Below are 18,623 nucleotides of genomic sequence, written 5' to 3'. Positions count from 1 at the left end.
TATGACATATTATAACAATTGTGCATGCTTGTATACATACCATAGCATAACAAGTGTTAAATTTGCAAATATACCATACGTACAACAATGATTAAAGTTTGTAACAACAACATATTTATAAAACAAATTTACAAGTAAGTAAAGAACTCCAACATCACACTAGACAACATCTTTCAAGACATAAGAATAATATTTAATTGAAGACAATCTTTCGATAAAAACAGATTCATGAAGTCAAGGAATGAGTTCAATACATACCTGTGCAGATTTATTCTTGTGGGCAAAGAAAAATTCCCCACCCTCAAACTCATGGTTTAAGTAAAGAATTGCACTGAAAAGAAGCAAACACGTCTCAATGTAAGCACCCCAGAGCTATCCTGGCGTTTACAGTTCCTTCATACACATAGGTATTAATATTTGTAGATGCTGAAGCTCTAACAAATATTGTAATTCTAATCATGCCATCAACAATTAATTACAGTTAATAAAACATGCACCAGCCTGTCTTAATACATGGAGAAATCTCCCACAATTACCTTCCTGTCCTTACCTTCCTGTCTATATATACAGAAATGTGAATGACCTACCTGTCTACATCTAATGGAGAGGTCAATGACCTACCTGTAATCTGTCTACATTTAATGGAGAGGTCAATGACCTACCTTTAATCTGTCTACGCTTAATGGAGAGGTCAATGACCTACCTGTAATCTGTCTACGTTTAATGAAGAGGTCAGTGACCTACCTGTAATCTCTCTGAATGTAAGCAGGGAACTCCTTGGGGCAGGAACCATCAGGCTTCAGCATACAGTTGTCAGCATGGACCGGGTGGCTCAGGTCCGACCGGTCAAGGTTACCATCTGATACAATCACAGGTCATGATACATATTACAGGAATACAAAGTAGATTGTCCTAACTTTCCTGAATGGTGATGCTAATGAAACCTAGTTCAATACCCACTTCAAGTCCCTGTGCCACAATCAGTTTTTGAAGAGGACTTGTTCACGAGTTGGGTCTTATTTCTTGAGAGTTGCATAGATCTTCATTCAGGGCTTGAATAATTTCTCAAACCCAACTTGTCCTGCAGGGCAAGTAGATATTATTTTGTACTCGTCCTGCGTCCTGCGTCCTGTTATATTTACTAAAGTTTTGTTTTCTCAGTTATTATTTATGGCAGACAGTACAAAATACTTCCCCGCCCATTGAACTTGCTCAACGATGTGTCTTGCACATTTCGTTTTCTTTTTTCACAGTCATACTGTTTTTTGAGAAATTTTCCTTTTTGTTGCCTATTTGATCATGTCTTTTGTTGTTAACCCCACCATCCCCGATCAAAAACTTCCATATGTCAGTCATTTCCTTCACAAAATCAGTCATCAGCTGTTCACTATCGCTTTGACATTTGAGCGTCAGAATTGAGTTGCTTACAACAAAAATAATATATATAATTATCTCCCTTTAAAAACTAGTTTCAATTCCTGCTGTGCAAACGCACTTCTTGTTTATTTCTGTAACAGTCAATTGCCAAGTATGTCGCCTATTTATGATATGAGCGACATGTATTTCATGGTTATTACTCAGAAAGAGTGAGAGATGAAGACAAATTTTAGGTTTGAAATTATCTTGCATTTTTTATTGAAAACAATTAAGAGATGAATTGAAATATATGTACTTGCTCGGTAGGACGAGCATTTCTTCAATTCTTTCTCACCCTGCAAATGCTGCCACTCGTCAATACGAGGGGAGGAACGGATTATTCTAGCCCAGATTCATATATTCCCTAAGAAATGCAGACAGTTTTGACTCTCATTTGTTGTTTTGGGTGATACTTGAAGCCCAGAAGAATAGATTAGAAATTTGGTACAATGTCTTCTGACATACAGTTATTGTCATGTGTAACAAAAGCAGTAGCTCATTTGTCCAGAATCTATTGGGTCAATTCTAAAACAAAGGTCACTATCTTCTTGGACTTATACCAACCATTACTGATGAGATATGAAAACAGGTTCCAAGTCTTAATACAGCAGGTTGCCGAAGATGCTGTACACAACATTTGAATCCCATGACTTTATTTCAGTGTTACATACGGAACTGTGCAGCAAGTTGTAACATACATCAACTGAAGCTTCAGTTACCGCTGTAAACTGTTGTATAGTTTGTTTATACTGGAAACATATATTGAACATAACTAATCCAGTGATTAAACATGGTTTATTGTGAAAGGACCCTCACTATAAACATGATATACATTTGGTCTTATTAAATACTTTGTTGACATTGGGTGTTGGCAGTTTTGTTTGTTCTACACTTCATATATTTATCACGACACTTCAAGCAAATGAATTGCATTTCTCCACAAAGTCTGTGCAAGAATAGCAATGCTGCTCTGATGGTCAATGGCTAGAAGTTGGGTGTGACACTGCAAAGCAATGCATACGGATACTAATGTCTTGGATCAACTCAGATTGAACAAGAAAGGTGTTTGCATTACATTAAAAAATTCCAGAATCAGCCCCATCCCTACCTTTTACTGAAAACTTAAAATTCAGTAAAACATATTGACCTAAAAATATCGTCTTGATTTTTCCATGTTTCACCACAACGCCTAAAATCCAGAATTTTCAAAAGTTCAAGGAGTGTGAACTTGTACAAGAAGCAAACATTGTGGGTATGCTTTATAACAGATGGTTCTGTCCAATATGTAATACATGGAATCACATGTAAAGGGTGCAAAGAACAATATATTGGGCAGACAGGATAAGCCAGAGTGAGTCCACAAACAACTAACACAGGATCTCAAACCAGATGCATTGGTTAGGTGCCACTTGGATACATGCTCTTCAGAAATATATTTCTTTGGAAAATTGTGCCCATCACTCAACTGCTAAATTATCTAAACGTGATGCATATGCCTGCCTATAAAAGACAGTAATGGACTTTCATGCAATTTATAGTGTACATGACCCTTGATACTGTGATGCCATGGAAATATGGTGCCACAACCACTATATCTCAGTGTCCCTGGTCATCGCAAAGAAACATGGAAAAAACATGGGTCATTATTTTTCTTAAATGATCTGAATATATAAACAAGGATAAACTTCAGGCACTTCCTTCATAGTGAGATTATCCTCAGCTGTCAGACTGGGCCCCTATCCCCAACCTTTCAGATCATTGCAGTTTAAAATTGTGTCTCCCTCATATAACCATATGTCCAAATTTGTATGACACCCATTTGAATCTCTGTCTGGATAACTGGAAAGAAAAGGCTATGTTGTGACGTCCTACTCACCATCAATGGCTGACCGACAAACAAGGTGTGTGAAGTCAAAGTACAGAGGTTTTGTGACATTGAAGTATTTCTCTGTGAACAGACGACTGCGCTCGCTCAGGTTCACAAACAGCTCAACGGCAGCATAGCTTACTTTGTCCGAGTTGGCCAACTGAGGAAGGGAGAGCATCACATGACAGTAAGAGGATGGTTGTGGCAAACGAGGCACTTGTCACACAAACAGAAAACAGTTGTTAAACATTTCAAGATCTAAACGAATGAAAGATAAAACATATCATTAAGACAACTTAAGCATAATAACTCAATTGATGGGACAAAATAGGAAGATATTACTCTTACAAAGGTTAATATTGTGTTTAGAGAGTCTAGAGTATGTAAAACATTGTGCTCAGTGAAAGTGATAGCAACACAATGAAGATGACTTTATACTAGTGATGGAGCTGGCTCCTCACTGTCTTAAACTTCAAGACATAGATGATCACTGGTCTACACACTATTTATGTCTGACCTGCACACTATAGATAGTAATTTCACACAATGGATGGGACCTCGACACTATAGATGGGACTTACACACTATATATGTGAGACCTACACACTACAGATATGACACCTACACACTATAGATGGGACCAACACACTATAGATTGGACCAACACACTACAGATAGAACTTACACACTATAGATGGGACTTACACACTATATGTGGGACCTCCACACTATAGATGGGACTTACACACTAGAAATGTGAGACCTACACACTATAGATGAGACCAACACATAATAGATGGGACTTACATACTATAGATGAGACCAACACATAATAGATGGGACTTACATACTATAGATGAGACCAACACATAATAGATGGGACTTACATACTATAGATGGGCCCAACACACTGTAGATGGGACAAACACAACACATTTGGATGGGACCAACACACCACACTATAGATGAGACGTACACACAATAGATGTGAGGCCAACACATAATAGTTGGGACCTAAACACTATAGATGGGACAAACACCCTATAGATGGGACCAACATTATAGATGGGACCAACACACTACAGATGGGACCTACACACTATAGGTGGGAGACTTACACACTATGGATGGGACCAACACACTATAGATGTGACTTCCACACCAATCTCATTAAAATCAGATCTTAGTTCTCGCTACCGCTAAACAAGCGCTTTGTTTAGCGGTAGCGAGAACTAAGATCTGATTTTAATGAGATTGCTTCCACACTATAGATAGGACTTACACACTATAGATGGGACCCACATACTATAGATGTGGGACTTACACACTATAGATGCGAGACCTACACACTATAGATGGGACCTAACACTATAGATGGGATCTACACACTGTAGATTGGACTTACTATAGATGGGATGTACAGGCTATAGATGGGGCCTACACACTATAGATTGGACCTACACACTGTATTACCTTCTCTTGAGAGTAAATTTGTATCATGAATGTTTCTTGAAAACAAATACCCTTGAAAATTGGTTCATATTCCAGAGGGCACAGGAATCGGACTGTTTTACTGGAACATCCGATGTATTAGAAGACAAGTAAACTTCAGGAAAGACTGTAACATTTCTTTGTGGTCTTCCACTCTTAGTTAGATGGCAACTCTGATGCAGCTTACGTTTGTTGATTAGTGAAACTAACAATTGATTTCTAACCCTACTGGAACATCACAAATATGACCAAAACCCCTGTGTACAAATTCTTGTTAATAATCAATACAAAAAGACCCACCTAATCACTGCCATTTGTCCATAAAAATGAGATCCTCTAAGCCTAGATAATCTAGCTGTTGAACCAGTCACAAGAATACCTATAATAACAAAAGTATTTCAGCTATGATATTAACCTAACAGGCACCCTGACTCCATATACTTAACAGAATATTTACAAAAATCAGAGTTCCTAGATTGCCTTGGACAACAAGAATCTGAGGGGACCTACAACATCTCTACACAGTTACATGGCTAACAATTACTCGCTTTTCTGACAACATTCTGATCCACGGTCCTCAAATCTACCTTGTGCAAAGACTATTATCACTGGGTTCGGTACTCTGGAATGGAATCTAGTATGTGGGTTTTTGTTAATGTCTTTTCTTCATGTCAGATCATTGATACCTTAGACATCTCAACAAATATAAGGCATCAGGTCAGGCATGACAACATACAAACCTTTGCTGCACGGTAAACTGTGAGGCCTTGGAACATCTCATGCTCTGTGTGAGGGGAGATAGCTGATGGCTTAGTGGGAAGATGCTCGTACCCATCACCGACTAAAGCACCCGTCTAGAAGCCAGCAGAGATGACAAGCAGAGGACAATATAGACAGGATGTGAAGGAAAGCTGAGAGTGTGCTGAGACCACATATCAGGGTGTACTCCAATACAGTGCCAATACTTGTGCTAACAGTAATACAGATATATATCATTCAAGCCTACAGCTGTATGGTCAGCCTAGCAGGTGCACTGAACAACAAGGACAAATTCTGGGTTGCAGCAAAAGAGAAATGCTCTCCAAACAAAACAAGGTGTAGCCTACAGCCACACAAATTTCAGCTTAGCTGACCATGCTTTGAGCTTTTGAAGTAGAAACAAAATTTAACAACATCCATTTTCTATATTGCGCAACATATGAGAACAATAAGTGTTATTTAAATGTTTATGAAAAAGAAACAACTCAACCCCACCCAATATGCAAAATGATCCAAATTCTGAAAGACACCCTTACAGCTAATCAGCATGTATTGATACTACTATTAAATATACACCCTGATACACACAGCTATTACAAATCAATTTTCAAAAGCAATAAAGAAAACAGGATCAGTAGTAAACTATCCAATGAAACATCAAAATTACTATTGGTAAACTATGCAGTTGTATGAATTATTTGAAAGATTGTATGACATTGCAGTTAGATGTGAGACTACATAGCAATCATGAGAGTGTTAAAACACAAATTCAACACACACAAAAACCCATGTCAAATACTGCAAAATGAAAAAACATTACATGAAAAAAACTTTGCAAAATGTCAGGTTCATATTGTTACTTAATGAATAAACAAAATATTTTTTTTATAATCTTATAATCTAGGCAAATATACCAATGACGTCTGACTTGTTTAAAAATTAACAGAAATAAAATCTTAAAAAAATCTATTTAATGATCCTACGTGACATAAGCCCTATACAGATTTACACAAGTTACTAAGTAAACATGGGAGTGTTTTAGAGTCACTATGTAGCCTTCAGCTGAATGACACTTCTAAGCTGAAACCTGCACCACTTTCAAAGCCTTGCTATGTGCTGATGGCAAATGATATATAGTTACAATGCCAACATATATATGTACCTCCCACGCGTCAATCATTGTAAAGCCCTTAAAATTCTCCTGGGGTGTGTGAGGGAAAGAATTCCCTTCATAGCCACTCCCCTCTGTACCGTGAGTCTGAAATACAACAGCCCTGAACATCATCGCACATCCTGCTTCTTACTTTCTCAATATTATTTACCATCTTTATACACAATACCAAGTCCCTACCCACTGTAGTTGATAAGAATATATCACCACAGGCATTGTAGCTCACCTGGATATGTAGTCATCAGTTTTTAAAATGTCAAGAAAGATAGCTACTTAACAAACATTGCTGTCTGCAATATCTTCATATATTCTGCATAAATACCAAGGTCTGAATACCAGTACCATAATTCTAAAATAACTTGAACAAAATAACATTTTTATCATCAGGAGAAACATACATGCCAAAGTTTAACTACCTCAGTTTGGAAATCTCAGTGGACAAACATGGACAGAGCAAAAAATGCATTTTGAGAGAATTTAGAAGCAAGGTCTGTATATAAAATTCTGCAAAAAAGTGGAACATGTGAAGTCATATAAGAAATCAAACAAATACGAAATTTAACTACATTTTAAACAAAAAATGGCTGAGTAACTGAAAAGCTATAAGAAGGGACAGCTTACAGTAAGATTGCTAACTTACCTCAAATCTAGATCAAACTATAGAATATCGCAAAAATAAATCGAATTGGCCTACTAGATTTCTGAGAAGCCATATTTGATTTCCTGTCAAGCTTCCTAAAACAAACATGGAACTACATATAATGCCCATCTCAAGTATCAGATCCCCAGTTCTTCGAAAAAAGTGCCTGCCCATAGGACCTTGGCAGGTAGATTTTGTATATATCAGCCCGTTGATTCAAATTTGTATCGGTCCTTTTGGCCTGCAGTAAATTTACGTTTTGATTTATCTGCCACAATAAGCTGCAATTTTTGGAAAAATGTGCGCCTGAAGTGTTCAGTCAGCATCTGCAGTTTCTGAAGTTTGTGGGTCCTCCTGGCCATTGTTTTTATTTCGAAGACTGCTTGAAGAAGATTTTTTACTATATTTTTTATAAATCAAAGATAGCTACCTGGTGGCAATATTGAAAGTCCAATTTAGATGCCGTGAAAAGACACTTGAACCCCCTTACAGTAACTACCTGTGAAGATCCTGGTTAGAATAGGTCTTCAGGAACCCATGCTTGCCATAATAAGCAACTATGCTTGTCGTAAGAGGCCACAAACAGGATTGGGTGGTCAGGATCGCTGACTTGGTTCAGGCATGTCATTGTATCTCAGTTGTGTGGATCGATGCTCATGACATCTATCACTGGATTTCTGGTCCATACTCAATATTTACAGACTGCCGTCATATAGCTGGAAGATTGCTTAGTGCAGCTTTAAACAATAAACAAACGACAAACCTTACTCACACAATTTCAGCTTGAATCCATCAAGTCATTTCAGAAAAGTTGAAAACGGATCTGACATGACAGAATCTTAGCGACAACATAAACTCACAATTTTGATGATTGATCATAGTTCCAACAACACAGAATATCTTGACATCATTTTTTGTAGACCAGCACAGGTAATTTATTACTTTGTAATTTTGACCAAGCCATTCACATTTAGGGCCCTTTCACAACTAGCATTGATATCTGAAGATTAACTTGCCAATCAGGAAGAACCATAACTACTTAAAAAATATATAAATATCAAGGAGAAAAATCATATTGCTCTTTAAATCAGACAATAGTTTCTTTTTTGAAATACAATATGGTGTATGGCATTATCATATACCACTTGACCACAGCTGTGGCAATGTTCTTGATAGAGCCTGGTTGGTACCTTACCAGGACAAGGTTGGTCAGTGTCTGGCACTCATCGTCCTTGGCAAGTCCATCGGCCATCACTCGCTCCCCTCCCTTCATGTCAGCACCTTCCTTTGTTATAGAGATCCCTGCAATGGTGACAGCTTTGTTAAAACAAACACATCTTGAAGGTGAGAGGATATATACTGGCAATCAGTCAAGTCATGCAGTTTGCTAGCGTCACTAGGGTTACTAAACAGAATGAATAAGTACAGTTTAATTTTAGTCATATAACCACAGGTGACTTCCCTATTGTTGAAGTCACATTCAAACATAGACCAAAATATTGTGAGCAGCCAACTTATTGTTTGATCAAAGAACTTGGTATAAGTGACACATCAAACAAGAGTCATCAAAAAGATGACATATCCCCCCAGCAGCTGTCTGTAAAGTAACCACTAGTAAATGTGCAATTCTGTATGTAATGAGTCAACAGTTGAATGTTCTTTAAGAAGCATACATTGTTTACCCACTGAATGGTTTTCGAATTCTGGCCCGGAAACGAACCCGTTCCCCAATGGAGTCTAGGTCTTCTTTCCATAAAAATTGTAAAAAATAAAAATCCGTAAAAAATAAATATCAAAAGGCACCACTTCAGTATGTGCCTGATAGCTTTGCAAAGTTTCGATCAAATACACTGAATGGTTTTCGAATTCAGCCCCTGAAACGAACCCCATCCCCAATTGAATCTATGTCCAACTTCATTCCATAAAAATTGAAAAAAATAAAAATTAGAAAAATCCCAAAATATCAAAAGGCACCACTTCAGTATGTGCCTGATAGCTTTGCCAAGTTTCGATCAAATACACTGAATGGTTTTGGAATTCTGCCCCGGAAAAGGAAAGACGGACGGACGGACAGACGGACGGACAGACAGACGGACGGACAGACAGACGGAGGGACGGACAGACTGGCTGATCGCTATATCCCCACCGCATTATATGCCGGGGGGATAATAATGCCACACATACAAGGGCAATTTGTTAAATGACGACATTTGCGTACTAACAACTTTGGACTTGACTCTATAACCTTAAGACATGTCTATTCCTCTTTTGTACTGAATTGCAAAGCTCAATAAAATACATACAAAGAGAGATATTACTGAGTCCAGCAAATGTACCACCAATAGTGTACAACAAATCCCTGTCATAAACATTAACCATAATCCTTTATACAATGAAGGAAGGACTTTCCATATATTCAAAGAAAGTATCTGAGACATTCAAGTGAAGTGAGGTGAAACAGGGTTTAAGTTATTACACTTATCTAGTGAAGTGCAGGAAAAGTGCAAATACATTAGCACATTTGACTTTCAGTTAGGTGAACTAAAAGTGGAGTTGCAATTCCAAAAGGCAAATAATCAAATCGTTTTGTCATACCACTTTTTTTCATATCTTCTAAGGTGAGCTGTTTGGAGTTCATATCACTCAGCAAGTATTTCCTGTCCATCTTGTGCAGAGCCTTGATGGTCTCAACATAGGCCTGGTCATCCTTGGTGGGGTCAGTGGTGTACCGGATGACCAGTGCACATCGCTGCTCACTGTACGGGATGCTGACACCATGATGGTCACTGCTCTCAAATGCAACCAGCCGCCCACACTTTATTCCAACTTTGCTCTGGATATGAAATGACATATTTATATAATTTTATATTTTGAAGTTCGTACGATATACAGCTTTTCCATTGGACGAGAAGTCGGTCACATGACCACAAATTCGTTCATAAGTGTATGACGTTCATAAGTTTTTCACAAGACCTTGTTCTAGAAATGACGTAAACATTGACCGACTAGTTCCACATTCCAGGGGGAACCCCTGGGAATTCCCTTGCATGAATACATACAGAAGCGTTCTTTCTGATCATTTAGACCCTTTAATCTTGAACTCCGTATTTTAGTGTACATTGAAAAACGTCAGAGAGTTTGACTGCATGATCATTCATGAATATCCTCGCTACGACCATGCTAGTGAACAAAACTAATAAGCGCACACCCAAACTGTTGCATCTGTCGATCTGTCTTGACAGACAGTTACAGTCTACAGAAATCTATGCATTTACCTTAGTGCCTATTTGATACATCTTTAATCACCTTTCAATGATCGGCCAATTGATCAAGGATGAGTAAAACATGTAACCGCCACAGGTTCATTAACAACTTCCGAAATCTCTCCCGTCACGTTTATCGTGTTGGACATTTTTACGTCTTATACTTGATGTAAATGTATTATGACACACTGCCATTGTGACTTACTGAGGTTGTTCTTAACTGACATTTCTCAAGAGCAAGTTGTACATACATACGATCAACTCTCTGTTTGAGGAACTATTTTATTCCGCGATACAGCTGGTTGTTGTATGGCAGTCAGTGTAAACATGAAGTCACACATACTTAATAAAATTGTGTATAGAACTAGGCCTATATCCTTTGAGGTAAGAAATTGTGATAAAAATTATAAGCATTGACTTTCACTTTGTGTGAGTTCATTGGAGTATGAACCTTCATAGAGTGAGGGACAAACATTGTATGAACGTCGTCACAAGCTCCAATGAACTCACACAAAGTGAAAGTCAATTCTTAAACACACCATTTTAAAAAAATCAATCAATATTCATTTTTACAGTTAATAATTCTATATGCCTCCTGGAAATGCCAATTATATTTTACTAGTATGTCTACAAATTTAACACTCTCTACAGGGTGTGAGTCTTTTTCAAACATGCCTTGAACTAATGCATACATGTATAGGAATCTCTATCAAATCCACCTTCAACCAACAGATAAACAGAATGTGAACTGCTACCTTAAGGTAACCCACCAAGGTGTATCTATACAGAGGCGCATGGTAATGAACCAACATCAGTGTGCATGTTTGTTGTTTGTTGTTTAACACCGCACTCAGCAATATTCCAGCTATATGATGGCGACCAGGTGCATGGTAACGGACTAAGTGGAACCAGCTATCCCACCTCGGTGTGTATAGTAACGGGTGTTTGGTAACGGACTGGGTGCAGCAAGGTAGCCCACCTCTATGTGTATGGTAACAGACTGGTTGCAGCAAGGTAACCCACCTCAGTGTGCATGGTAACAGACTGGGTGCAGCAAGGTAACCCACCTCTATGTGTATGGTAACAGACTGGTTGCAGCAAGGTAGCCCACCTCTATGTGTATGGTAACAGACTGGTTGCAGCAAGGTAACCCACCTCAGTGTGCATGGTAACAGACTGGTTGCAGCAAGGTAACCCACCTCAGTGTGCATGGTAACAGACTGGGTGCAGCAAGGTAACCCACCTCTATGTGTATGGTAACAGACTGGGTGCAGCAAGGTAACCCACCTCTATGTGTATGGTAACGGACTGGGTGCAGCAAGGTAACCCACATCTATGTGTATGGTAACAGACTGGGTGCAGCAAGGTAACCCACCTCTATGTGTATGGTAACAGACTGGGTGCAGCAAGGTAACCCACCTCTATGTGTATGGTAACAGACTGGGTGCAGCAAGGTAACCCACCTCAGTGTGTATGGTAACAGACTGGGTGCAGCAAGGTAGCCCACCTCAGTGTGCATGGTAACAGACTGGGTGCAGCAAGGTAACCCACCTCTATGTGCATGGTAACAGACTGGGTGCAGCAAGGTAGCCCACCTCTATGTGTATGGTAACAGACTGGGTGCAGCAAGGTAGCCCACCTCTATGTGCATGGTAACAGACTGGTTGCAGCAAGGTAACCCACCTCAGTGTGCATGGTAACAGACTGGGTGCAGCAAGGTAACCCACCTCTATGTGCATGGTAACAGACTGGTTGCAGCAAGGTAACCCACCTCAGTGTGCATGGTAACAGACTGGGTGCAGCAAGGTAGCCCACCTCGGTGTGCATGGTAACAGACTGGTTGCAGCAAGGTAACCCTCCTCAGTGTGCATGGTAACAGACTGGTTGCAGCAAGGTAACCCACCTCAGTGTGCATGGTAACAGACTGGGTGCAGCAAGGTAACCCACCTCTATGTGTATGGTAACAGACTGGTTGCAGCAAGGTAGCCCACCTCTATGTGTATGGTAACAGACTGGGTGCAGCAAGGTAACCCACCTCAGTGTGCATGGTAACAGACTGGTTGCAGCAAGGTAGCCCACCTCTATGTGTATGGTAACAGACTGGGTGCAGCAAGGTAGCCCACCTCTATGTGTATGGTAACAGACTGGTTGCAGCAAGGTAACCCACCTCAGTGTGTATGGTAACAGCCTGGGTGCAGCAAGGTAGCCCACCTCAGTGTGCATGGTAACGGACTGGGTGCAGCAAGGTAACCCACCTCTATGTGTATGGTAACAGACTGGGTGCAGCAAGGTAGCCCACCTCTATGTGTATGGTAACAGACTGGTTGCAGCAAGGTAACCCACCTCAGTGTGTATGGTAACAGCCTGGGTGCAGCAAGGTAGCCCACCTCAGTGTGCATGGTAACAGACTGGTTGCAGCAAGGTAGCCCACCTCTATGTGTATGGTAACAGACTGGGTGCAGCAAGGTAACCCACCTCAGTGTGTATGGTAACAGCCTGGGTGCAGCAAGGTAGCCCACCTCAGTGTGCATGGTAACGGACTGGGTGCAGCAAGGTAACCCACCTCGGTGTATATGGTAATGGACTGGGTGCAGCAAGGTAACCCACCTTGGCGTGTATGGTAACAGACTGGGTGCAGCAAGGTAACCCACCTCAGTGTGTATGGTAACAGACTGGGTGCAGCAAGGTAACCCACCTCAGTGTGTATGGTAACAGACTGGGTGCAGCAAGGTAACCCACCTCGGTGTGCATGGTAACAGACTGGGTGCAGCAAGGTAACCCACCTCGGTGTGTATGGTAATAAACTAGGGGCAGCAAAGTAACCCACCTCAGTTTCCTTGTCAGGTGACATGAAGTAAATGTTTGATCCTTCATCAGCAGGGATATCAGAGAGATATGTCACTCCACTGGAGAGAAAATAAAGATTTCATGACTATCATGTCTAAATATGGCTTAAACAAAATAAAAGAATTGGTTCTCAGGCAATGAATTTTGAAAATATTGTGAGGGCGGGCAGTGCTTTTTTTTTTTTTGCTTGTTCAAACTAGTATGCACCCAAACAAACAGTTGTGAACCATCAACCTGGGAAAGGGCCTCCCTACATAAACAAGCATACAAACTCCTATTGCTGCCATGACCACTTACAAAGCAGTGTGCATGTAAAGGGAAGTAACTGTGTGCTATACTGGATTGCATTATTGTTAAGTATTAGAATTTTTATATTTCTTTGAAAATGGAAATAAAAATGAAATGTGCGGAAGTGCCTGAGAACCAAGAGTATTATTTTTTTTAGCCTATATTAGGATAACGTTACACATTTCTTTGATTACATAAACTACATGACAGAATCCATAACTTCATCAACAGTATTCATTTAGTGAAAACTGTCACAGAAATTGTCTGATAATAAACTGATTTCCCTACCTACTTTTTAAATGCTGACAACTGTTGGCAACAAAAGTTACTTTGAAAGAAAATCAAAGTCTGTGGCTGGCATACTAGTCATTAGAAAAATCACGGGTGGCAGCGATGGCAGTCAAATTCCAACAAAACCTCCAAGTAGTCTGTCTCACATGGCTGCAAATAACCATTAATCACCTTTCTGTTCATTACATGATATACTGAGTGGGGAAAGAACTCATTCTTGACACTCATCATTTACTGAGTAACACCTTGACCATGCATTGACCAAGGTTGTCAACTAGGAAGAAAGAAAGCTACTGACATGTATTCCTCATCTCCTATGTTGGACGGCAATTCGTCTACACATGATCCACCCTCCTGGGGTATACACCCATCAAAGGAAGATGCTGCAACAGGAACAGAACAATCACGGACACATTTCAACGGGAACAATCACTGACACATTTCAACGGGAGCAATCACTGACACATTTCAACGGGAACAATCACTGACACATTTCAACGGGAGCAATCACTGACACATTTCTACAGGAAAATTACACACTTCAACAGTAAGAATCATAGACACGCTTCAACAGGAACAATCACTGATATATTTTAACAGAAGCAATCACCGACACGTTTCAACATGAACATGACACACTTCAACAGGAACAAACACACATTGACAGGAACAATCACTGACACGCTTCAACAGGAATGATCAATGACCCATTTGAACAGAAATATGACACACATTAACAGGGACATGACAAACTTCAACAGGAGTGAGTGAGTAAGTATGGTTTTACTCCTCTTTAAGCAATATTCCAGCAATATCACGGCGGGGGATACCAGAAATGTTGGGAATCGAACCCGGGTCTTCAGTGACATGCTTCAGCAGGAACAATCACTGACATGCTTCAACAGGAACATGACACACTTCAACAGGAACAATCACTGACACACTTCAACAGGAACATGACACACTTCAACAGGAACATGACACACTTCAACAGGAACAATCACTGACATGCTTCAACAGGAACGATCACTGACATGCTTCAGCAGGAAAAATCACTGACACACTTCAACAGGAACATGACACACTTCAACAGGAACAATCACTGACACACTTCGACAGGAACATGACACACTTCAACAGGAACAATCACTGACACACTTCAACAGGAACATGACACACTTCAACAGGAACAATCACTGACATGCTTCAACAGGAACATGACACACTTCAACAGGAACATGACACACTTCAACAGGAACAATCACTGACATGCTTCAACAGGAACAATCAGTGACACGCTTCAACAGGAAGATGACACACTTCAACAGGAACAATCACTGACACGCTTCAACAGTAACAACCACTGACACAATTCAACAAGAACAATCACTGACACACTTAATCAAGAACAATCACTGACATGCTTCAACAAGAACAATCATTGACAAAGACACAAATAATGCTGTGCCAAAAGATTTGTATGAATGATTAGTGTAAACACACATGGCACCATTAATAAAAATTAAGTGTGAATTGTGCAATGCGCACAACTTTCCCAATCACTGTGACTTTGGTTTGTGTGCCAACATATTACAAGAATGCGAGGAGTTCTGAGCCTAACTATGTTGGACTGTGTTGATGGAGTTGGTTGCTGATTATTTTTCAATATAACATCATATATAACATCATTACCATCATCATCATTTGCATAATGTTGCCAGACAGTTCTTTCTTCAAGTTTGGGAAGTGGTTGAAATCTGAATGTGCCAAATTTGGTGAATATGGAGGATGTTTAAGGAGTTCTAAGCCACAGCAGCTATGGTGACTTGGGCACATGTGCAGTCGTCCTGGTGGAACAACACACCCTATGTGAGTTTGAACATTAGGTGTTTCACTGCTTTGACTGTTATTTAATCTCTGGCTGAATGTGGTGAACACAAGACCTATCCATCCAGCTTAATTAGAGTGACAAGCATCCAGCTTGAAGTATGAAGACAATACGAAGTTACCAAACACTATCAACATGATAAAGGGTTGCTAATCACGCTAAATTTTCGTTGAATATTGTAGAGATTCTCTTGTTTACTGAACAACAAAACTTTGGAAAACAAAGTAAACTGGTTTCCAATTCTTGCATCTGAAAGAAAGGTGAGGTTTTCATGGTTACAATTTCCAATCTGACCAGTACATTTATTAAGTAGTGTCATGATAATACCTACCGTCAAGGCCTTCCTCAGGCCCCCAGCACACTATAGATGTATGCTTGAAGAACAACCTTGTCAAGTTGTAATACTTCATTATGTAGTGGCGAGTTGTCTCGGAAATACGAAGCAAGAAGCGTAATGAGACCTCATTGTTCAAATCCTCTGTCTCCAACATCTACAGAAAGAATTAAACAACATTATCGGTTTACAGGTGTAAGAATCTGGAGATAACAGGTACAGTGAATGAGTGAGTTAAAATCTGGAGATGACGGGGAACAGAGTTACAAGAATCTGGAGATAAGGGGAACAGAGAGACAAGAATCTAGAGATAACGGGAACAGAGAGACAAGAATCTGGAGATGACGGGAAACAGAGGGACAAGAATCTGGAGATGACGGGGAACAGAGGGACAGGAATCTGGAGATGACGGGGAAGAGAGGGACAGGAATCTGGAGATGACGGGGAACAGAGGGACAAGAATCTGGAGATGACGGGGAACAGAGGGACAAGAATCTGGAGATCACGGAGAACAGAGGGACAAGAATCTGGAGATGATGGGAACAAAGCGACAAGAATCTGGAGACAACAGGAACAGAGGGACAAGAATCTAATGGTAACAGAAACACAGAGACAAGAAACTAGAGACAACGGGAACAGAAGGACAAGAATCTGGAGATGACGGAGAACAGAGGGACAAGAATCTGGAGATGACAGGGAACAGAGGGACAAGAATCTGGAGATAAGGGGAACAGAGGGACAAGAATCTGGAGATAAGGGGAACAGAGGGACAAGAATCTGGAGATAAGGGGAACAGAGGGACAAGAATCTGGAGATAAGGGGAACAGAGGGACAAGAATCTGGAGATAACGGGAACAGAGGGACAAGAATCTGGAGATGACTGAGAACAGACGGACAAGAATCTGGAGATAATGGGAACAAAGATACAAGAATCTGGAGACAACGGGAACAGAGGGACAAGAATCTGAGATAACAGGAACAGAGATACAAGAATCTGGAGATGACTGAGAACAGAGGGACAAGAATCTGGAGATGATGGGAACAAAGAGACAACAATCTGGAGACAACAGGAACAGAGGGACAAGATAACAGGAACAGAGGGACAAGAATCTTAATGTAGCAGGCACATGGACTTCATATAAGGAGATAATGAATCATGAAGCAGAGAGGAGTTTGAGATATGAATTGTTCGGAATCTAACTGTGCACATAGCATATCATCTTGAATCTAAGGGCACTCTAAAGTCATGGTTACCTCTTTCGCATCAGTAATAGTCACCACTTTGGCTCCATACTTGTTAGCTTTCTTTTTCTGAAAAACGCAAAAGTATGATTCGTATTCATCATAAAACTTTTATCATCGTTGAGGAATCATGGGTCAACTTGTGTCCACACTTTTGTTACAATATGGAGAACCAGACTAGGAATCCTTCAGCACATATGTTGACAAATTGTTAAAATCTGCAGAATGTGACATGAACCCAGGGCGAATAGGTCTAGTCAGCCCGTGTGGCTCGAGGGCGGGTCATCTCTCAGGAAATGAAGCAAATCAGCATAGTAGGCATCGTCTTCTTAATTTCTAAGAAATCAACAAGGATCATACCCTTTGCATTCTAGAATACAGTGGCCATAATTTTCTTCACTGATCTCGAAGACTTAAATTTCTTAGGTGCCGGAGAAGTGGAATGGTGCCATTCCATGAATTGACGTTTTGACTCGGGATCATAATGGTAGACCCATGTTTCATCACACATTACTAATCTTCTTTTGCATACTGACGAAATTCTTCTCAATTAGTTCAAAATTTTCTCTGGCAATGTCACTTTTTGTTACCTTAAGATCAGAATTTAGAAACTTTGGCAAGCAAGGAGCAGATATCTTATTCATCTGTAAATGTTCATGAATAATAGTTTCATTATATCCATGGCTTAGACCTGTGCCTTCCTTAAGTTCAGCAATGGTTATACGTCTGTCTATCTGATAGTATAAGTTTCTCTTTCTCCTTCATTGAATCTTCATTGATGGAAGTTGAGGGACATCCAGACCAAGGGTCACCATCAAGGCTTGTTTTCCCAGCCTTAAACATAGCTTCCCAACGTTCAAAAGTGGAATATCTAGGGCACTTATCCCCATACACTTGTGACTTGACGTCATGAATTTGTTGGTGGGTATTTTTCTCTTAGTCAAAAACTTGAAGACTGCTCTGTACTCGTTCTTTTCCATTTCTGTGTCCATTTTGACCCAATCATGTTCAATTGGCTGTCACTAATATACAAACAGCCTCAACAGACCAAATACACTTGCAATCAACTAGTCAAACAATGTACTATATTGACAAGTTCACTTTGCTATGCTCCACAGTTGAAAGT

At 40.1% G+C, this 18,623-nt stretch overlaps 1 protein-coding gene across 4 annotated transcripts in view; it reads right to left on the bottom strand.

Annotated features, from left to right (window-relative positions):
* LOC139477703 (prolyl 3-hydroxylase 2-like) overlaps positions 1-18,623 on the bottom strand; it is an 84,791-nt gene that overhangs the window by 12,148 nt on the left and 54,020 nt on the right. Inside the window, exons 8-18 of one of the 4 annotated variants that reach the window (XM_071260083.1) lie at positions 17,510-17,566; positions 16,253-16,412; positions 14,332-14,416; positions 13,435-13,513; positions 9,940-10,177; positions 8,540-8,646; positions 6,696-6,791; positions 5,515-5,628; positions 3,293-3,443; positions 745-859; positions 259-331 (exon numbers count right to left, since the gene is read on the bottom strand). In XM_071260083.1, coding sequence (XP_071116184.1) covers positions 259-331; positions 745-859; positions 3,293-3,443; positions 5,515-5,628; positions 6,696-6,791; positions 8,540-8,646; positions 9,940-10,177; positions 13,435-13,513; positions 14,332-14,416; positions 16,253-16,412; positions 17,510-17,566 — 1,275 coding nt within the window. Of the gene's footprint in view, positions 1-258; positions 332-744; positions 860-3,292; positions 3,444-4,531; positions 5,154-5,514; positions 5,629-6,695; positions 6,792-8,539; positions 8,647-9,939; positions 10,178-13,434; positions 13,514-14,331; positions 14,417-16,252; positions 16,413-17,509; positions 17,567-18,623 lie in introns of those variants that run through there. The other 3 variants (XM_071260085.1, XM_071260084.1, XM_071260086.1) reach the window with 3 other exon arrangements.

Source organism: Haliotis cracherodii, unplaced genomic scaffold (genome assembly GCF_022045235.1).
Source record: "Haliotis cracherodii isolate W230 unplaced genomic scaffold, xgHalCrac1.p SCAF_34, whole genome shotgun sequence".
Lineage (NCBI taxonomy): Eukaryota > Metazoa > Mollusca > Gastropoda > Lepetellida > Haliotidae > Haliotis > Haliotis cracherodii.
Note: the sequence above shows the minus strand (reverse complement) of the source record. Positions and strands in the feature narration are given on the sequence as shown.